The 23267-nt window shown below is 35.2% G+C and overlaps 1 protein-coding gene across 18 annotated transcripts in view; it reads left to right on the top strand.

Annotated features, from left to right (window-relative positions):
* The window catches only part of SOX6 (SRY-box transcription factor 6), a 367281-nt gene that overhangs the window by 289597 nt on the left and 54417 nt on the right, over nucleotides 1–23267 (top strand). For 13 of the 18 annotated variants that reach the window (XM_054067010.1, XM_054067011.1, XM_054067004.1 and 10 more), the window contains 5 exons: nucleotides 1597–1686; nucleotides 2235–2306; nucleotides 13698–13847; nucleotides 17721–17901; nucleotides 20674–20864. In XM_054067010.1, the coding sequence (XP_053922985.1) occupies nucleotides 1597–1686; nucleotides 2235–2306; nucleotides 13698–13847; nucleotides 17721–17901; nucleotides 20674–20864 (684 nt within the window). The remainder of the gene's footprint in view (nucleotides 1–1596; nucleotides 1687–2234; nucleotides 2307–13697; nucleotides 13848–17720; nucleotides 17902–20673; nucleotides 20865–23267) is intronic. The other 5 variants (XM_054067019.1, XM_054067018.1, XM_054067017.1 and 2 more) reach the window with 2 other exon arrangements.

The following is a 23267-nucleotide window of genomic DNA, read 5'->3' as shown; positions in this document are numbered from 1 at the left end:
TGTCCATTTTTTTGCTAGTGAAAATAATAGAACAGCTGCGAGCTACCAAATAAACTGCCTGTGTCTCTTATAAAAGTAGGAGAACATTACAGCTTCAGCCCTCAAGTGGCACTTTCAAAAATTCAGCTTTTAAATGTAGAGCTACATCGGCATATTCTCACAAGGTGCGGATTCAGACAGAATTGAGAGGGGTAGTTTAAATGGGACTTTTTCATGATTTGCACCCATTTATAATTGGGATAGTGTCTCATTATTCTGTCATGGGAGCCTGTGGAAATTTAACTGTAGTGCTTTTCCCCCTCAGTACAATTAGCAGTGTTAGGTGAACGTTCAGTTTTCTTGTTCTGTGCCTGTACTGTTCTACCCAGGAAAATACTGCAATCGTTATATTTGACAATTGCTCCATCTGAGTGTTCATATAGTGAATGAACCCACCAACCTATGCCAGATCTTAAGAAATATTCCTAGTGAAGATTTATTGTAACTGATTTTCTCCATGTCCTGATTTCTTTTACTTATGCCTCTGTTTTTCTGTCTGCTGCCAGGCTGACAAACCTAGGTCTACACTAGAGCAGCAATTGCACAACCATCTTCTGTCCTGAACTGATTTCATCCTCTGTATGTAGGATTAGGAGAAAAATTATGTTTTTAGACCCTTTCAACTAAGATTGTCTGCATTACTGGCAATCGTACCAGTGACACATGGGCATGTGCTTACTAGGAGACTTATTCACCAACTCATTTCACATAGCTCAACAAGCAGTTACTCATAATTACTTGTAATCCTGCTGACAGGAGCCTGAATGAAACTCCTGACTTGTCTCACAAAGCCCATCTATGTGTTAACACTTTTAAAAAATAAATATGTAAAATTCTGAAACGCAAAATTTGATAAGCTTTGATAGCTATCATCCATTCAGCAATGTTACTGTAATTAATTGCTTTTCAATCATATAATTTTATTTCCATTATCATAGGATTTCTCTTTAAGCAGCTCCTTCTTTTTAAACTAGCTTTAGTCCAGAATACATTTCTACACATAAAGTATGTGAAACTGTCTAAATTTGTGAGTTAACTGCTTTTCATATAGATCTCTTACATTTATTGTTGAAGATCCTGTGTATTAGTGGTAAGGAATTAAAAAAATGGTTTCTGGAAGAGCTTCTAAAAGGATATCAGAAAACATTTGAAATTCTTTCTATGAGTAATTCAACTTACTGTGTTACCAGAGAAGGTAATATTATGATAGCCTTAAGTGAATGAAACAGACGTGCTCTGATACAACTGTCTGGTTATATTTTCATGTTTTCTTGATAGATCTGGTTTTATTTTTATTCTAAATAAGTGCTGCCTAATTGCTTTCCTTGGATACAGAAGAAAGAGTTTAAAATACTAGAGCCTTTGTTTGCAGGCATCTTTGGAGCCATGTTTCCTGGTTCTTGTTGGCTTTCCTAGGTGAGCTTGTTACGCTGTTACATTTAGTGCTATCCACAATTTTGATGAGGTAGAATTTATACTATAAAAATGCCAAAACCAAATGCTAATAGAAGCAAATATTCAAAAATCACATAAAGATTTATCATCAACATTTTGCAGTTTTCGTCAAATAAGATTATCCACGGGAAAATTGAAATTACTTTTTCAAGCAAATGCGGTGTCCTTTGCTGTGACAGACTTTCTACAAAGGTATTTAGGCTTAAATGGACTTATATGTTATTTATGTGTTTGCTTTTATATCAAAGACGTAATATTTTTAAGCAGAGTGTGTAATTTTTTTGTAAAATCAGAAAAAGTTAAAAATTTTTTGCCGTTTTCCAGGCTGTGTAGTACAACATATAGTCTGAGAGAAGCAAAAAAGATAAGTCAATTGTGTTCTTTTCCATAGATCATAAATAACACGAGACTTGTGATCAAAAAGTAGCATATCAGTAATCTGACAGCAGTAATGAAGAAATGCAAATCTTTGTGCTTAATAGATTTTATTAACATTTCTGCTATCCTTCTACACAAGCTATGGCTACAGATATTTGAAGAAGTTTTTACATACTGTTACATTCTGTTTTTTCTTGATATTTACAGTATTTTATTTAAATAGCAGGTTTTATTAATACTCACATTTTATCTTTCATAGAAACACTTTATGATTATAAAGTTCAGACACTGTAGTAATGCAGTAGCAGTGTATCCATTTCATGAGCAGCACAGAGAAAATGGTGTTTTGTTCTGGTTCACAGAGGCTGTGTTTAAATGGATGGTCTGAAGGATACGTCCTGGTTTCTGGATATAGGTGCTCACCCCATGCAGAGGTACACAGAAGTATTTAGTCCCTCCTTCTGTGCTTCTGTTTCCTGGCACGTAGAAGTGGGCCATGTCCATGGGCTGGCCAGAGAAAAGACTTCGCTGGGAGGCTGCACTGTGAAAGTGCTCCTGCTCTGCAATTGCAGAGTCTGGTTAAACTACCTGTTGTTAAGTCCTCCTCTTGAGAAAAAAAACCACAGTGAAAAAACGATGTGTTCTCAGTAGAGTCTTTGATCTTGCTTTCATAAACAACTCAAAGAATTTGCATGGTAGCACGCAACTATTCTATTATTTTTGCTGGCAGAGATAGAAGAGAATAGATATATTAAGTGGAAGGGATGAGAACAGTTAACATGCCTTTATTCCTTGTCAGAAGTTAATCTGCATCAACTGAAATGCTTGCTGTTTTTGTCATGCCTTAAGATAAAATGTCAATGTTTACATATTCCTATCTTTAAGACAAAAGATGTTTATTGTTTTAGAACTCCTGAGTTACTGTCTACAGGAAATGATAAATATGTAATAGATGCCTAAATTAAACTCTTTTAAAAGTATTTTGTATAAAAAGCAGTTGTTATAACCTCAATAAGCAATTTCTATTACATACTTCATTATTTTTTCTTGGCTTGTCCTTTCCTTACACCGCAAAGAATTCAAACAAGGTAAAATTAGCAAGGTGAGAAGCTAAGGTATTGTGGCCTCTTCCTTCATTAGGAGAAGAAGTGCTAAGCCTATGTTGTGCAAAAAGCTTGGATTTTGTTGGTTTTGGGGTTTTTTGTTTGTTTGTTTGCTTTTTGTTTATTTTGTTTGTTTCAAATTTTTGCATTATCCTTCCTGTTTGTCTAGAGTTTTAGTCCAGAGAGCTCCATCTGTGCCAGCAAATGATCAGACTCCAGATTTGGGGTTCCACGCCTTTTGAGTTAGTTTTTGTGTCTGCATAGAGATTTTTAGTGATACATACACTGAACTATGCAACTGCAGTATTTCACTCTGACCCTCGTTCAATTCCCTACTTTGTGCAGCAGTCTCAGTGTATTCAGCAGGTTGTAAGCCAGCAGATGAAACAGATGTTTAGGCCATACTGGAATGGAGAGGCATGCTGCATCAGGACCTGGATATTCCTCTTGACATCTGGATGCTGCTGGGCTGGGAAGCCTGCCTTAGGCCAGGAGGCTGTAGGAGCCTTGTGGCAGTAAACATAGGGTCCTTGCTGCTCTTTAAGCGATTAGTGCACTGAAGCAGTAATAATGCTGAATTATCGCTTGGTTGGGTTCTTCTAAGGAATCTTGGGACAAAGGGATAGTCAAGGAGGAGTATTTACTGTAAAGTCATGTTCAGAAAGACAAGACTAATTACCATGTATTAAAAAGCTTTCTTTCAACTAATTTAATAGTAAAATTGTTACAAATACGTTTAGGAAACTTTTTACAAAGTGGTAAACAAACAGCTTGCAGAAAAACCTCCTTTTCTCATTTACAATCATTAAGATGAAAAAAGACAATTTCCAATTTCATGGTCTGGTCAAATTGCATGTAACAGACAACAGAAAGTGACTGAAGACATGAAATTGAAGGTATGCTAATGTTCATGCCTACTAGAGACAAAAATCGGAACTTCTAATAGCTGCCAGGAAGAATATTAGGTATGGAAGCTGTCCGACTTATGCATTGATGCTTTATAGTTTCACTTTATCAAGTTGAAAATTGTGCTGTATGTGCTGCTACAGCCTAAATTGTCTGCTGCAGCACTTTCCTTTATGATGTGTGTTATTTAAACACAATAGTCATGGTATATTGCATGGAGATAGGTGTTTAATGTTTTGTGATTACTAGCTGTCGGACAAAATAGCATGCATTCCCCCCGCCACCCTCTGCCCCTAAGTTTTTTGTTGTTAAGACCTATGTGTTTAAATGAGGGTCCTCCAAGACAGATCACGGCTTTCTGGAGAGCATGAGGTAATATTTTAAAGATGACTATTTCGTTGCTCTCATTTAACCTCCAGTATTCTAAAGGGGTTGTATTTAATTAACACTGGCTAAAGGCCTGACCTGAGAGGCAACCAAAAGTGATTGAACTGCATTTTCAGATCCAGCCTGTAATCTGTTGGGAGAGGAATAATAATAATAAAAAAAATTTAGAAAGCACCATTTACTGAAATTCTTTCTAACTAAGCTGTATTTCAATGGGCCATTTAATGCTCAGATGGACAAAGGTATTACTTCAGTCATTGAATTGTATCAAACCCTTTCTCAGAGGCCCAGTTTAAAAACTCGACAGGAAAAGTGGCTTAGCATCATATTCTCAGCAGACCGGCACTCAGTCTTTTTGGAAAGGAAAAAAAAAAAAAAAAAAAAAAAAGTGAAATGAGGTGAGACACAACTGCCAAATCAGTGAGGATTTTTGCCTCTCCCTCCAGTCAGTGGCTTCACCAGGGAACTGCTCTTCAGGAAGCAAGAGTTCCATAGTCGCTACAGAAGCAAGCATTTCAATGTAATTTCATTTTATTTTTTTTTTTAGGAGCTGTTCCTCTCTTGCCCCTTATCAGGTTTTGGCCTGCCCTTTTTTCTTGTCTGACATGGCAGAAATATATTTTCTCTCTGGGGGACTTAAGACCAGTACCTACACTATACAGGGTTAGATTTTTGAATCGGTCACACTGGAAAAATGGGATGTCTTGTTTAAATAGCTCAGACTCTGACACTTATGAGCTGAGTAGTTATTGTATTTCAATAGAGCCAATGTTACATATATTCTATGATGATCTAAGATACCTAATGTACTGTGTGAACTTTAATTGTATGAAATTTTATTTTTTTAATGTTTTTTGAAGAGAGTAAACTTTTCTTTCACAATTTTGATGCTTTCTCATTACAAATTCTCAGCAGCCTCATAGGTGGTGGGGTGACATATCTTGGAAACATGTTAAGGTGCTCTAAAACTAACAAACCAACAGTTTTACTTCCTAAGGGGAAACAAATACAGTATTATGGGGGCAACGGACAGGTGCCAAATTATATACATTGTCTTAGCTGCTTGCAGTGACTGATAATTTATTTGAGGTCTAAGTATTCTTTCTTGGCTTTGCCCACATTTTTACGGGTTGTGAAGAGGCAGTTGCTGAAAGATTGTATTTAATTGTCATAATTCAATGAAATCAAAGCCATTTGATTTCTATGGGGCATGTTCTCAGGAACAATGCCTAAATGAGAGCTGCCTGCATTTAGGCAACAAAGCAGACTGAGCTGTTTTGGTGGCCATTTCTACTTCATTACGTCAAAGCAAGATGAGATCAAAAGAATGAGAAATATTCACAAATGAAATAGAAATGATCTTAAGAGCACCTTAATGCACATGTGCCTGAAGGCAAGTTAGTTCTCTGTTGCACTGGTGCATGCATTTTAGTGCTGTAGCACTTCTGCAAGTTTACGTGACTGTAACTGAGAGAGACTTTGGGACTGGATGTCTGTGCTGTCAGGCCATGATGGTAAACTGTTTGGTATAGAGAAAATGGAGTGAGTCTGTAGATGTGGATCTGGCTGCAGGTATCTTCTCATTGCATTTTCTTCCCATGTTCATCCACTCACCCCACAGCCCCAAACATCACATTGAGCTCTGAGGACAGAATGTATTTGCTGTAAATCCTTTATTTAAAAATAAACAATGTTAGCAACTTCTAAAGAAAAATTAGTCAAAGGGTAATTTCGTCTTCAATTTACATTTCCCATTACATTAAAAATGTAAGCAGATATTTTATAGCTCACAATAGTTATTCAGGCTCTCCCACTGCAAGCCAATACTATCAGGAATAAAACCAAATTTAAAATAATATTGCAGGAACCACAGCATGCAAGAATAAGTCAAGGACAAAATGGTCTATCACTTCTTCAGAGTACATGCCACTGTGATTGTTTAGTCCATTCTTATTTTGAGCATATTTATGCTGTGGAACTCCTTTAATCTGTAATGAAGATTCCTCCTCCAAAAGATGAGAAAAGAAATGAAAACCTATGAAGAACAGATACAATTTTGCTAATTATTTTCCCCAGGAGAAGTCTGAGTCTTTGTCACTGACTTATTTAACAGATCCTCTTAACATCTGTCCAGCAGACTGTGGACTTTATTAGCAGACAAGAGACCCACTAGATATAGAGACTGCTGGGTGCGTCTTCATCTTCACAGCTGTGGATTAACTCAGACTTTCCAGAAGAGGACAACCATATGGGATAATTGGTGTCATTGGGTAGCTAAAAAAAATATGAAGAAACAAACGTCGTCCAAACACAATTCACTGTTTTTACAGCCACAATTACTAGTCTGTTTAAGAAATAAGAAAGGCAGCATTACACTAAAAAAAGAAAATCTATTCATATCTTTGTGGGAACCTAATCAGGCTCTTGTTTCCAATGATGATGGCTCCACAGTCACACCAGGTCTGCAACAAGAATGCTCCTTTTGTGTGCCGATAATGTGGAAGCGATAAAATTTCCTATAAGAGACATATGTGTTTACATCATGAGATGTGTCATTTGACAAAATGCTTTGTTCTCTGCATATTTTCCATGCAGAGTTTCATGCTGGGTTGTTTTGCTGGAAAGCTTTGATTAGCTAGAATTAGTTGCTGAAGTAAAATAGACACTTTTGTTTTATGAGTCCTCTTGCTGAGCTGTAAATTATAGTAAAACATATAAGGAGTGACAGAAAGAAGTGCTGATTTGAACCTCTGACCCATGATCGGCATAAAAACATAAGATAACTCTTTCAAAGGACTACTGAGAGCCATAAATATTCCATGGTCCACATAAAGTTACGTTCTTTTAACAAATAAAGCTCTTATTTTGTATAATGGGATCTTGACTCCACAGTGCTGCAACAATACAAGTTGCAGTATCTAAAATGTATAGGGATTCTTTTATTTTCAGTATGGGTTGGCCATTATCCACAGCAGGGTGGGAGAAGCAACGAGAATGATTTTTCTTTTTCTGAGCCAGTACAACGAATTTGTGGTCAGCAAAAGCAGTTGGAACCAATAGACTCTCTGTGGTGAAATTAGGTATCTGTTACTTTGCAGCTTGAAAGAGAAGCAAAACAGGCGTGTATATGTCCTAAGGAGACAGGAATTGAGCAGAATTTAAGGCCACGTAGAATTTTCCTTTGACAATATATAAAACACTAACGAAAATACACTGAAATTACTGTTATTACTATTGAAAAAAACTGAAGTAAATGAATAAGAATAAATGGTAAAATAATTATTTTAGCTGAGAAAGAGTTTTTTTCAGTAGATGCACACCTGAACATACAGGGAAAACTGAAGTCTTTTAACTCCATCTGTGAATACGAAATGTATTATTTGTATTTTCACAAATACAGTTAGCTTGTTTGTACATATTGGGCTGTAATAAATCTGAGAGCACATTAGCCAGAAAATGCATAAATAATCACTGCAACAATCTTTGTTATTATGACATTAGTTATGGTAATTCATTAGCTGCCTGTTCGTGTTACAGTTTAATGCCTTTTTGCAAAGGTATTCGGAGCATTACTATAAGTAGAGGTTATTCACACTCCACCAATGAGCAGACTTTGCGGTAGGATGATATATGGGTGTTTAAAATCAGAATGTTATGTCCACTATGGATAGGGTAGGCAAGTACAAACAGGGGAAAGAAAGGGATGATGCTGTTAGAAGAAAACCGTGTGCATATATTATGATACATGGATTCTGCAGTGAAAAATAAGTCTCTGCAGTGTATTGTTACTTATTATTTGTCACATTTCTAAATTAAACTTTTTTCCCTAATTGTTACTCCAGCATCCTGTAGCTGTAATTGATCAATGCCATTTCGGATATACCCATGTGTAGTTCTCAGTTATTTAGCACAAATATATTAGTTAAGTTTATGATGCATACTTGTTGGTTCTTAAATAGTAAGATACTATTATCCATATGGTGGCATATGTGAAAATGAGGGGATGGTCTGGCCCACAGTACTGGCAGATCTGTAAAACTCACCTTATTTTGATTTTTTAAACATTTTTCATGGAACAAACAGAAGAAATGCTACTGAGACATCTGAATTTCATGAAAACAAATTTATAAAATACACTGTTTTAACTGGCAGTGCCTGCACTAAAATATTGCAATACAAAAAAAACCCCGTACACTTTCAGCATAAAATTGTCTATTAATTTCAAGAGATCTTTGTTTTGTCAGCAGAAGCTTTGATTTTTCCAAGTTTTGGATTTTTAAATTAAGAGTTGCTTTCATGCATATGTACATTTTGTTTAACAATTTTATAGACACCTTTTCTTCTCTTTTTCTTCCTCATCCTTTTCCTTTTGTGTGGAGGGAACTGCTAAGACAGATGCTGAGCTGTGGAAGGTGTTCTTCTGGTGATGGCATCTGGCTTCTTGGCACACTCCACAGGCAGTAGCTGCCTTTGACTTGCCCCTGGGTTTGTCACATGGTTAAGCTGCTGATGAGTTACTTAGGGTGCCTTGTGTTTCTGGATGTCATTTTCTGTTGACCTACCTCTCACTCTAAGGATCTGCATTAAAAATCACCTTAAAATGTCTTAAAAAGACAAACAGACATATTTATATACATATATATATGTATATATATATATACACACATGTAAGTCAATGACCCTGTTTCTTACGTTGGCACTATAGTAGTGTTAGTCATTGAATGTATTTGGTGTAAAACATAGTCCAATACAAACAAAAAGACATTTATACACAAAAATAGGAAGGAATAAATACAATAAACATTACTTCAGAAACAGTTCTTGCATTTAGATTATGATGTGTGTGAAATATTTGATTAGGATATTTATGCTTCTGCACTGCTTTTTGGAAAGATTACCTTGCGTGAACTTCTGAGGGCTATACCAGTAACATTGGCCTCAGCTCAGCACTTAACCTTATTTCAATAGTTACTATCTATGACTCCACAAACATGAGTTTGAGCACTTAATCTATTCCTCCTCCAAACAGAAGAAAAACTTTTTCAAGGTCTCTTATTTCCTTTAATCTTTTTGACATCAAGCTTATTTTAAGTACCTCTACACCAATAATGAAAAATAAGCAGTCCCACTGAAGGTGGGATTTTTTCGTTTTGGGTAGCTTCTACTCAGAAATGTGTGCTGGAAATAGGAAAGATGTTGCTGGTTTTGTTGAGCTTGTAAAAACCCTTTGTGATCAGACAGTTCTAAGTATTATTATTGCATGTTATATACTCGGAAGGAAAACTCTGGAATTATAGCTTTGCAACACTATGTACTAAATATATTATGGAAAAAAATAACTGCGTTACCTCTTGTAGTGCAGGATTTCAACAGCACTTGCAGTCACTCCTTAGTTTTCATCTTTAGAAACCAAATTACTCATTGTCTAAATAGCTGAACTTTCATCTCTATAAATAAGTTATTTCAGCTTTGCACAATTTGTTTAAAATGCTGACAAATAAGGCTTCTCACTTGATTCTCAGTAGTTTTATTGTTGAGTTTCATTTACTGTAGCAAATGCTTTTGTTGAAGATGTAACATAGGACTTATGTTTTTAGGAATGAGAGACTTTAGAATTAATCAAGTCCTGTAAAATCTAGCATTTGTTTCTGAGAAAAAAAAAAAAAAAAGAAAAAATGTCTAGTGCTTTTGGAGAAATAACATACAGATACAGAGAAAGGAGAATGTCTTTTTGTTTTGGTCAAAAGATTTTTAGTAAAACCAAATGAAAGTGTAAATGTTTCTAGAACAGATCCCTTCTTTCTTCTTGAATCAGGCTTCATTCTACTGAATTTCTTTTGGGGGCATCTTCCAAGTAAACCCATTGTAATTCATCATGCTAGACCAGCCCTCATCACCTGCACTTTGATTATCTGTTATGCTTACTGTTGCAACCACTCTCTTTCTTATCTCCATATTTTGCACATGGCTTTGCTATAGTTTCTTCAGTATTCTGCTGCAAAGAATAACATCTGAGTTACAGCCCCACTGCTGCAATCAAATTCTCCCTAACCAACACAGTCAGTTGAAATGACACTAGCCCTTGCCTTTTTATTCTCATATACAGGTGAAACTGCTAATCTCCGTGTCCTCCCTGGGCTCATATATCTAGAGAAACTGCCTCTCACCTATCCAGCAGCTGATCACTTTCTCTTTATTCTCTAAACTAACTTTTTCTGTAAGGTCTGTCATTGACAAGCCACTGGTAAGGAAAGTTATGGTTATCATAATTCTGTGTTAGGTGGTTAAACAGCCGGCCACAAAGTTAACAAGTTGTTGTCAGTGCAGATCTCCCTTAAATGTGTTTATTAAAGGCCTACTCTATATTCTGGACCATGTGTTACTTCTTTAGTATCCATTTCTTAAAATTCTTCACCTTTATTCATTTGTTTAGACACTGATGCTGCAGCCTAATAGAAAAGTATCAGTATTCTTTCAGTAAAAAAAGGAGAAACATGTGGTGCATAGAAAGCTTTGTTGTGTGCTCAGTGTCACTTGGCAGGACACGCGTGTAGGAACGTCACAGGTCTATGTGCAGGTGAAAAGTCATATGGGAAAGAGACCTGAGCTAATGGTAGAATTCTGATTATTGAAATCTAGTTGAAAAAAACTAGCTGAAAAACTACGGAAAAATATTGAAATCTGTGTGTAAGCCTATGACCTTTGTCTTCTGGCAGGGAATGAATGAACACTAGCAGCGAAGGCAGTTTTCCTTGTGTATTGTGAAAACATCTCACAAAGGCATTGTGAAACTTAGTGTTAATAAGTTTTTAACATTTGGATCAGTCAAGATGCTCTGTTATGGGTTCATAGTTTTTTTGACAAATTTCAGACTGTGGATGATACTTTTTGTAAAAAGAGTAAAATGGAAATAAGTAATCAAATGCCACGGGCAATTTCTTAAGCAGAAAATACACATCCCCCCTGTTATTATTTTCTTGTAGTTATTCTGTTCTTTTTGGATGGCCCCTCTAAGCTACAGCAAAGTCTTAATATGAATTCTGCTGTTTCCAGATTAAAAAAAAATCTGTATGTACTTATTCTGTGCTGTACACATGCTGAGTATAGTGCTTTCCCATTTGTCTGTAATTTTTTTGAGGTAGATGAATGTCTTTCAGACACATAGTGACCTCCAACTTTCATAAATTCCCCTCAGATTTTGTGTTGATTATTCTTGGAATAGAGTTGCGGTAGCAAGTGCTTAAGTCCATAAGCCTGTACGTTCGTAGGTGCCTGAATGTGAGACTTTGCTTGCCATTGCCTTAAGTGAGACTTAACAGCATTTCACAATCCCACTCTTGAATGTCAGATCATGACATTAGAAGAAACCTGGTTCTGAAAGCTGTAAAACTATGTCCTTGCTCACGTTCCTTCAGTGAGCTGTTTTCAAAATTGATGCTAAGAACTCAACTGTAAGAATATAACTTAGTGACCGTTTGAAAAAACAAAACCCAGGCTACACATTCTTCTTAAAACAGTCATGAATACTTGATAGTTTTGGATGTCTAATTAGTAATCAAGAGCCTTCTGAGTCTGTGGTGGGCCTAAGGGTTATAAACTGCTCAAATTCTTTTGAACTTCAGTTGATAAACCTGGGTTTATTTTTGCATAGAACTGCTTTCCCATTCTTTAAACTGCAATACACTCTACATTAAGTACTAAAGTTTTATTCTGCTTCTAGTGAAATCTAAGTAATCTCCTTGAGATATTTGAAGTAGATGTTGAAACGGTTCCTAATTAAAAAAAAAAATTAAAAAAGTATTTTAATTGACAAAATACAGAACACTGAAAGCCATTGTAATTTTTAGGGTTTGTCTTTAAATTGTATTCATTGTATCATCTTTCTCATAGTACAGTGCCTGATGCTTTCTGACCTGAGAATAGGCTGGCTTTCAGAAGTTTGTGAAATGTGCTCTTGCTCTCTAAGAAGGGAGTACTCTAAGAAGAGTGTCCTATGAAGCAAGCAGAGATTAACTTCAAGAATATGCTGAAAGGGATAATATCCCAGCAGTAGGGAAAAAAAACCCCTCCACTTACTCATTGTACTCAATGCTTCATTTTTATTTTCCGAAACATCACCAAAAGATTGGAATTCTTTTCTTTTCAATATTTCTATTTTTCAGTGCAGGAAAAAATAGTGCATTAGCCAAAATATTTAGACATTATTGATTTCAAGATATTAATCTGTGATCTTTTTGTAGCCTCTGTGTGATATTGAAAAGAGAGGACAGGAAACAAATGAATTTTCATGTGTCACCCAGAGTTCTGACTCCTTCACACGTTTGTCTAGCCACTAAGTCACTGAACTTACAGTATTGTGTAACTTTCATTTCTGTGGAGGCTTGTTATATTAGAAAAATTGTTCCAAAGAAAGCAACAATTATGACATAAGCACATCTGGCTCTTGCAAATTATTCTTTATTAAGCTTTCATTTAATTACATGTGCTGAAAGGTCTGCTTTTGATTACTGTAATTTTTTTTATTTGTCCATCTGAATGATAGCAATGTTGGAAATTACATACAAACCACCTGGCTTTTTTCTCACTAATAAGGCAAAGTTTATATAGATTTATGTGTAGAGCAGGGATTAGAATCTTCCCTGTTTATGGTAGAAGAATTATTGCTGATGCTAATTCAAGGTGAGGGTTTAAATTTGGTCACTGGAAGGAAATTAAACCTATTTGTTTTTGTTCAGTAAAGACTGGTTTATTTTAATATGCAAGTCTTACTATGTTTCAGTTAAACTTTTTGAAAAGTTCCATGAGGATGTTCTGGTATTTTCATCACTACTCACAGGAATTTTTAAGACCTACATTCCTTATTAGCATTTATAGAAGTTATAGCAATCACTGTACATCAAGATGGAGACAGACTGTGTCGCCTATTTTAACTGTCTTAGCTTTCTAGAGAAGATCCACATTGGTTTTTGGTAACAAACAATTCCAGCTCCCAGTAGAGGCTCTGGACTAAGCGGGTAATTTCTGGGTAGGAACAGAAAGACCCGAAGAATTGTTGTTTTTGACAGGGATTTATATCTCCTTTTCATAAACAGCCTTAAAATTTTGCCAATTCTGTTTTTAATGTTCAGGCACAGTGTAACCTTTTGCTCATTACAATGACTATCAGGAGCAAGAAGAAAAAAAAAATAACTGAAAGATAAAACACAAAAAGAGGTATTGGTGTGTGGAAGCTTTCCAGTATTTTTCTTTTCTTTTTGGAAGTGACAAGAAGGGAAAAGACACAAACAAGGAAGTGCTGAAAAAAAATCTATAATTCCTTTAAGAGAAGAAACATCAAAGCAATAAAAATTATCTAGATTTATCTAGATCTACAGCTTCTATCATTTAGGAATTTTGGAGCAATACATTGTATATCTTCTTTTCTTCCAGCAACTGTATGCAGCTCAGCTGGCAAGCATGCAAGTTTCTCCTGGAGCCAAAATGCCATCTACTCCACAGCCACCAAATACGACAGGGGCACTGTCACCCACTGGGATGAAAAATGAGAAGAGAGGGACCAGCCCGGTAACTCAAGTTAAGGTATTTTCCAGTAAAGAAAAAAGATGATGTCTGAAAAGGGCTGTGAAATTAAATGATCTATTTAATTGTTTCACAACTGGAAGTTGAACCACAATGAAGTATTTCAGTATTCAAATATCTTTAATATTCAAGTAAAATGTTCAGTTTTAGTGCTGTATTATCAATATAGAGGAGGGAAGAGAAAGAATTCACTTCTTGCTTCTAAAAATACCAGACGTCCCTCTTCCTACCACAGGCAGCAAAACAGATTCATCAGTAAAATGTGATATTTTTAAGATTTCAGTTTGTAATCTAGCAGTGTGCATAAATGGCATCCATTTCATGGATTGTTTCACATTGAACTTCTAAGTATCTTAAAATACAGTGGTAGCTTATATCATCAGGGTAAGGGAGAGACTGTACATCTAATTATTTTACAAATCTCTACTGTATTTATTCTACAGTTTTGGAAAAAGCCTCACATAAAAATAAGATGTAAGTTAGAACTCTGGGGAAAACATTGTGTCACTGCAGATTGATTTAACTTTTGCTGATTTCACACAGCTGCTGTCAATGGGGCTGCTCCTTGCTGGTTTTGCACCATTGCTGAATGCTTGTGCCTGCATATTCTCACTTGCTTGGAACCAGGCAGTTACAAGATGGCATTTGCCAGCAGCTTGAAATGAACATCATGCACCCCCTGAAATGAGTGGTGCAGCTAGTACCTCTGGTTGGGAGTGGCTGGGTTTTATTACTTTGTTCTCCTCTGATTCTGAATTTCATGAGACCAAATATGTTCAGAAACAGTTCAATTCAAACTGTAAAAAAAAAAAAAAAATCCAAACCAAAACAGGAACATTCAGATGTTTTTCCAATTTGAATGATAGTGCTGTAAATGCAGAACTATTAAAATTGTTCTAATGGCGGCACACAGTGACTTTGTGGAGAGAGAGAGAATGCGTTTTTTTGCTAGCTGCTGACACCTTGCAGACACACAGTCCTTAGCCTCAAATCAGCCTGGGAAGATTTTACTCACTTGAGGTGAAGGGGTTTATTTATTTATTTATTTTTTGACATGAGAGTAAAATATCATTCGTTTTTTCATTATCATCAATCATCACAGTAAAGTGTGGTTGAGTAGATATTTCTGCCTGAGCTGATATATTTCCATGACACTTTTTTGCTAGGCTGAGAGTACTAATAAATAAAAACTTTTCCATTATGGGCAGTTCTAACATTTATGTAGTAAAGCATTCACTTTACTTCACTGTACATGTATATTAGTCTAATATTTTACCTCTTGTAATCCAACGCCAGGCTTGAAAGCAGTCAGTGAAATTTACCACATATGCAGAGTTTGTTATGGTCAGTAAAGAAGACACCAAAAGCAAAGCCCAACTGTTTCACCAAAGTTGTCACAGTATAGTGATACCTAACACCAGTGATTTATGGTATCGAGAATATACTACTGACTACTTTAATGTGAAAAAGTAATTTCATAAGTGAGTGAGCCAAATGGATCTACACCAAACCAAACCTTTACTGTATGAGTAAAATTTTCCCTGGTTAAATTCAAACACATATCTCCTTGAACCAAGGCCAATACCATTGCAGCTTAGTGGCCAGCTGAGTCCTATTACAGAACTGACCACATGCAAATTCTTGGAGGTTTCCGTGCTTAATTTAACTTGAATGGACTGATATATATGTTAATAAAAAAGAAGCCTTTTTATTCTTATTTTTATTAAGCACACTATTGCATTGAAAATATTAATCTACAAGTGCTTTGTGTGGACAAATACCAATGGCTAATAAAGAGATTAATTATAAGTACAAAAGCAGTGCCTATATGCTGTCTTTATGAAGTATTACCTTTATAAGATATGACAATTCTGATGATCATGCATTGTTTAACAAATCTTTTTATTTTCTCTGTTTTTAAACAGTTGTTTGTATAAGCTACACACATTTTTTTGTAGAACTAATGGAATTCTTTTACAGGAGTTAGATCTTTCAGAAACTAATGACAGGGTGTTTTAAGTCAGTGACCAGAATGTTTTCCAGCTTTTCAGTTGCCTCACAGAATGATAATGCTGTCTATGAAGTAGAAAAAAAATATTCTTACTGTTTAGAGGTTTGTTCCCCCCCCCCCATTGTACTTGGCAGAGAATTGTTTAGAAATTGAACATGGTAACATAGGTTCATATGTGTATGTGCTCACAGTAGTTAGTCTAGCAAACTTCATAGCGTGAAAGGGGCTCTGAACTCTGAGAGAAACTTGTTGAAGCCACTTTGTATCTCTGCAAGGAAGCAGCTTCCATGTAAACAGAGCCACAAAGTACAAGAATGAACTATGTCCCTTATACTTTTTGTGTTTCTGCTTTCACTTGGACTCTGAATAGGTGTGGGCATTTGTGCACACTGCAAGTCAGGAAGAATAAAAATGTCATGCAGCTTTATTCAAGTTTAAAAATTGAAATATGATGGTATTATAAATACTTGTTTGTTACATTATCCTCTCTAAGGCATTGTGTATGATCAGTTGTACTTTGCTAGATCACTGCTTGACAGTAAGGAAAAGATGAGGTAATGTAGTGTATTGTTGTATTCCAGCATATATTTTTAAGCTTTGAAATGATGAGTTTAGTGTTTTAAAATAAGGACAATATTCTCTTATATCCAGCATAATTTGCTTTGGGCATATTTTCAGTGGGAGATCTTTCTTACTGGGCTCTTTAATTACAGAAAATCACTGTTTCCCAGTTCTCCAAATTCTTGGTCTTGCTTAACGTATCAAGCAGAAGGAACGAGCTCAGAGAATGGGAAGAAGGTTATATTGTGAATATCGATTCTGATCAAAGAAATTAATTGCTTGAATGAGTCCTCTTCTAAAAGTTAAGGTATTTCTTAGATGGACTTATTCTCCTACAGCACTGAAACAAGATATTTGTCAGCAAGAATTTCTTCTGTAACTGCATATGAGAAGTATTGAAAGATATAAAAGTCCTGATAGTAGATTTGCTTATCCTTAAAAAATATTCCTTGTCTTTATGCAAATACACATACAGATACAGTCAAGGTTAAATGCAGCAGAAATAACTACATAATGCAGAAATAAATACAGAATTATCAAATAAGAAGCACCGTAGCGTTTATCATCTTGATTTTACATATATCTATCAAAAATACATGACGTTTGAATAACAAAACTTTGTAAAATATACAAAATTAAATTGTAGAAAATATGTTTTGAAATGCATATGGTACACACTCATTTGTGTAGTTAGTCAAGAAAATTGAGTTTAGTGAAATTCTTATCTTCTATTATAGGAAGACAGTATGGATTATTCTACTGAACAAAACACTCACGATGCTTGGACTGTATAAGTTAGCAGCAGCATTAAATGTGGGCCAAAGAACTGTCAGGATTTCCGAATGATTTTTTCATAGAAGTACTTCTGATTCCCTAGTTTCTAATACATTTTAAAATAAGCTACATAACTTATTTTTATAGTGCCAGGAACTTTTCAGATGGAACCAATGCAAAAGCATTACGGAGCTGCTGGAAATTTTAAATAATTCTTTGTAAATGCCCTAGGTTAATTTAGATCTCTGAAAACACATTAGGAAATTAAGCTGTAATGTGAGCTAATTCAAATTTTAATTTGGCAAAAAGAACGATCCAGCCACATAGTTAATGTAAATAGAAGCGTAACACAGAGAAATTAATGAGGTTTCCTTGTGCTGAATCTTAAAGGAGGCACATAATTAGCTTCTTTTGTTATTATTGCCAGAGAATGTGATATTGTCTTCGAGGTGTAAAGTATCTGCTGCTTTCAAAATTACATGTTCATTTGTCTTTTCCTAATAATTATTTACATTAAACTCTTGTAGGATGAAGCAGCCCAGCCACTGAATCTTTCAGCCCGACCCAAAACAGCTGAACCTGTCAAATCCCCAACATCTCCAACACAGAATCTCTTCCCAGCGAGTAAAAGCAGTCCAGTGACAGTGACGAACAAGAGTGGCATCCCCAGCCCGCTTGGTGGATCTCTGGGAAGAGGGTCCTCTTTAGGTAACTAATCTATCTCAGGGGGAAAAGAAAATTATCATATTTTCTACATGAAATCTCAGCTGGAGCACACCTGGTTCTGAATTAAGTGGATATTTGGACCTGCATTTCTGTTTAAACTGGGGAAAAAAAAAGCAGGAAAGATTTTCAAAGAACTCTTGAATGCCAAAGTTTTAGAAGAATAACAAAAATGATGCAGCAGTGGTGTGCATCTACAAGAAATACAGCAAATAAATATATAATGTAAGAAATACATATACACACAAATACATACACATAATGTATGTATGTAGAGATGTGTATGTAAAACATGTAAAGGAGGTTTGTATGATCATCTTACTCAAATACATGAACTGGATGTATACATGCAACGTTAACTTCTGAATTTTGGCCTCTGGATTAAACAAACAAAAAATTAGTTTTCTATGCACATAGAGCCTGACCAGATACAAGACATATACACCTAATGGCTCATGCCATTAGTGTACATGTAATGCAACAGTGTAACATACCTTAAAATAAGCAAGTTTTCAAGCATGTTTTTTGAACCAGGGTCAGGGAACATTGGGTATCTCCATGGTTTACAGTAAACCAGAAGCCAGGCAAGAAGGTCACTTCAAATATAGCTGTTTAACCCAAATATAGTGTTAGTTTTACCCAGAATAGAATTCTAAAAGAAATCTAATTCTCTGTATTCTAGGTATTGAGTTCATCTTACAAAGACCATATGCTGAATATGTTCTTTTTTTTTTAATTAATATTTATTTGTTGACCCATCTGTCAAAATTTTGTTAAACCCTATGGTTGCAAATATGGAATTTTTGACCTGGGTTCAAAATTCTTTAATTAAGAAATAACTTATTAAGATATGAAACAAAATTGATCTAAGAACTATGTTTGAAGAATACCTTAACCAGTCAAGAAACAGAATCAAGAGCTGCAAAACATAGATGATCAGCCCTAAAGTTCAAATAGTAATTTTTAACAGTGACTAAATACTTGCTACAGACCACTTATTCACAATCTGTAGCTCAAGTGTACTTGTAAAATATATAGAAACACTTGTGAATAATGAACAGATATGTTAAATACATATATTAAATATATAAAAACTATGATTTGTTCCATTCCCAAAACACTTGGGAACATCATGATCTCTGAAAGATACTTGTAGGTATTCTACCTGTCAATTTATTTCCAGCTATCACTGCGCTATCTAACATTAGAAAGTGGCGTATCAATTTGAAGTCATAGACCATTCCAGAGAAATAGCTAGAGAATATACACCTGAGGTGTGAATATTTTTCATATAAACTCATAAAAGGTTTTTCCTTTCAGTCCTTAAGTATAAAAGAAGCCAGGGGAACACTGTCAAAATAAACAAGCAACACAGGATTTTTTTTCTACAATGACTTTAAGTGATTAGGAGTCTAAAGCTCATTAAAAGTCACGCAAATGTGGTTCCCAGCTTACTTAGACTCCAGAATGGAAATCAGTTCCCAAATCAGTTCAGAGCACTGTATATTTTACCTAGTAAGAGCAATGGTTATTCTCAGTGTATTACTTTTCTTTTAGAGAGGGGTTCTTCATTCAGGCCAAAACCATCACAGTTGCATCTAAAACACCACAGTTTGCATCTCTTCTCATCTAGACCACAATATTAAATTAACTGTTTAGTTATCAGAATAAAGCATGAGAAACCTTTAATCTTAACCTCCTTTATTTTAAAAATGTTCAAGGTCCTTTGAGGTTGAAGTTGCTATATTCTACTGAGCTGATCTTCAATGAAATCAAAAGAATATGAAAATTTGAAGGAGAATTCCAAATCTTAGCCCGTTTGGGATTTTTTTGTTGTTGTTTGGTGTTTTTTATTGGGTTTTTTTGTTTTGTTTTTATAGTGGACTGTTAGCAAGTAACAAACTCAAAGGTGCTTGGGTCATGCACAAACTTTGATTGTTCAAAATTTCCTAGCTTGAATGTATATACACAAATCTATCCATGTGTATAGAGACTACTCCCATGCAGGAACAGGTCGATCAAGTTAAAACTTCATCATAGCAATACAAAACATCTACTCACCAAATAATTGTCTTTTGGTCTCAAATAGGAAACTGTATTTAGGATACTCATCTTTACCTCTTGCATGTATTTTAAGATGCAACAGGAACATTTTCTGTGACTTTGATGCATGCTTAAAAGTTTATCTTTCTAGAGTGATAGAAAGAAAGCCATTTTTTCTCTATTGATTTAGAGCTTCATACTGATGTTAAGATGATAACAAGCTCAGCCCCCTAAAAGTAAATGTGGAGGCTCTTTATGAACTTGAAAGCTGAACGTCTGGAGTGATGGTTCCCTACATAAAGAATTTATAAAAATAGCGTAGGTTTTAATGGCCAAATAAGCAAGATTTCTTTCTCCTTATTTGTTCATTTTATTAATTTTTTTTTTTTAATACTTCAAAGTATTAAGCTTAAGCTTCAGGAAACTTTTGTCTTAAACACATTTTAACTTTGAATTTTCAGTCCATGAGTATGCTCAGATACTTCCATAGTACGTTATGCCAAGACTTCAGTAGTTGCATTTGTAACAGCAAATTTGTACAGGCTTATTAATCACTTCTGTAGATTAATTTAGCTGTCAAACAGACAACAATTGCCATTCCTTCTCCTTTTGCAGATGTTAGTTTGGTGCAGGTCTAACAGTATGAGAGTTGAGTGCTTACCACAGATTCTAATTTGGATAATTATCTAAATAAAGCGTGTTCTGTCATTATAGATATCCTTTCCAGTCTTAATTCACCTGCCCTATTTGGGGACCAGGACACAGTAATGAAAGCCATTCAGGAGGCTCGAAAGATGAGAGAGCAGATCCAAAGGGAGCAGCAGCAGCAACAGCAGCCGCATGGTGTTGATGGAAAATTGCCCTCCATGAATAACATGGGTCTAAACAACTGCAGGAATGAAAAGGTAATGTCTCATGTTGCCAGTCTGTCATTAATTCTTCTTCTCCCTGTGAATAGTTTCTTCTTTCCATATAAAATTTCTTTTTTACAGTTTTTATTCATCTCTGATTTCATGTTAAATGCACTGTGTGACTTCATAGTGCTGTGCTACAAACTGCTACATTTACACGACAGCATTCAAAAAACCAGTCCTGTGCACTCATATGATTAAGCTGTAACCATCCGTATAACAACATGGAGAATGAACTGATTGAATCTACCATTGTTTGTGGTCACTAGATTTTGACTTGCGCTTTTGAAAATTATTGGATTAATATTTGCTGTGACTGGCAAAAAGGCCAGTTATGTACTAGCGTGGTAGAGTATTACAATACTATTGAATGTATCAAAGTGTGCTTGAATCTGTGACTCTGATGCAACAAAGTTTTTAGGCTCGAAAAGTCCTTTTGGCTCTTAGTTTTAATGGGAAATTAGAGATCCAAGTGCTTTGTTGGATTTCAGCTTTAGTTTCCAAATACTAAGATGAAATGGGGCACTACAGTAAAATGATAAATAAAAGAAAGCGGTGAGAGTCCGGTGATGTCCAGCACTGGACATCATTCTGTTTATGAAATAGCAAGCTAGGATCATATGTGAAAAGTGAGAAACAGTTTGTATCACATATACTTTAAGGACCATTCCGAGGACAAAGTAGTGTCTTGGAAAACTCTTCATATCTGTATTGTTCTGCGCTGTGGCCTTTCCAAGGTCTAGAAGATCTCCTCGAGGAGCAGATCTCTGTGTGTATCACAGGGCCAGTGAACACTGAATCAAGTAATTTACCGAGTTATAAGGAAGCCCTTTTGATGGAGAATACTTCTCTGTTAGCTTCCCTAGAGGTGGCTTATGTTGCAAAAAATACAGCACACAAGTTACTTTTCACCACTGACAGAAAATCAGTTACACTTTATATACTTTATAAACTACAAGTATATATATATATATATATATATATATATATATATACTTTACATACTACAAAAGTAATTCCAGTTAACTAGAAAGGAAAAAATATTAACCCAGTAGTCACTATGGTATTGGCAAACAGAAACAGTTATGCTGCAATTTAGCCATGAATGAAAAGAAAACTGACACATTCGTTAGCCTATAAAGCAACTAGTGTTTCAGATTATTTGCTGAAAAAAAATAGTGAAAACCAGGTAGCTTTCAATGCCTCTAATTCCTTAATAAAAATTCTGTGATATGCCTGTATATCAGAGGGTAGGGGTTTTTTGTATCTTCAGGGAGGGGAGATAATATTGTGCTACAAAGTCTAACAGGATAAGACTCAGCAGAAAGTTAATTGTGCCTTAAACTGTGGATATGATGATACCATGATCTTTTTCTCAACCAACAAGGAAAAACTTAGCCAGTAAATTGATTGTAGCAAGGCATGGAAAGACAAAGAAATGCTGTAAACAGACCCAACAAAGATTGACATATACCTTTTAAACTATATTTTATATCTTTGTTTGGTAGGTTCTTTTCGGTACTCAAAACAGGAGAAAGAGTCAGTGACTATTGAAAAGGTTTGTTAAAACTGTTGCCACACAGGATTAACAGTGTTATTCCAAGTCAAATTCAGAGGCTAATAAATATTTCTTTCTGCTAGTGTTAGTTTAAATGTCAGCATTGAAAAAATCATTTAGTACAAATTGATACCATGAGAAAATATAAAATTAATAACTGATCAAGCAGATCATATTCAGAGAACACTCTAATCGTAGTCAGTGTTTGTCTTAACTAAGAGATAGTGTACTAAAGCCCAAGTTCTGAAAATAAAATGAATGTAATGCCTATGATCAGTATTGAGTTTATAAAATTATGCTTATTTTAAAATATATTTTATGAGTTTCAATGGCTTTACATTAAAAAATATGTAATGCACCATAAGGGCTATTAAAAGAATTCTTTACATTTGATTTGACTTCGCAATATAAGTATGACAAAGGCATCCACTTACTTATTTGCTCTGTTCCCTGGGTATTTTCAGTACCATGTTTATGTCTTGTATTCAGCATAACAAGTTGATATTTCATCTTTCACCTTTTAAAGCAGAGGCAGTAAATATTTCAGTGAATAATCTGAAATTTCTTTTTTGTGCCAGTTACTTGCAATACACGGACTGATGTACACCTTCCAGATTGAGGTAATATATCAGGCAGTCAGAGGAAAAGTCTTTTTTCACTTGCAGATAGTGCAGAGTCAATTGGAACTCTTCAACAAACACAAACAACAGCATTTGCAAATGCCATCTTTTATGGGGAGATTTTTTGTGGTAGCTCTTGAAACTTTTAAAACCTAAGAATAAACCAGCAGCAAGGAAATCTTTTGTTAAATCTCTCAGTGCCCTTATATTATCCTGCTG

The sequence above is a fragment of the Cuculus canorus genome, chromosome 5, assembly GCF_017976375.1.
Source record: "Cuculus canorus isolate bCucCan1 chromosome 5, bCucCan1.pri, whole genome shotgun sequence".
Classification (NCBI taxonomy): Eukaryota; Metazoa; Chordata; class Aves; order Cuculiformes; family Cuculidae; genus Cuculus; species Cuculus canorus.
Note: the sequence above shows the minus strand (reverse complement) of the source record. Positions and strands in the feature narration are given on the sequence as shown.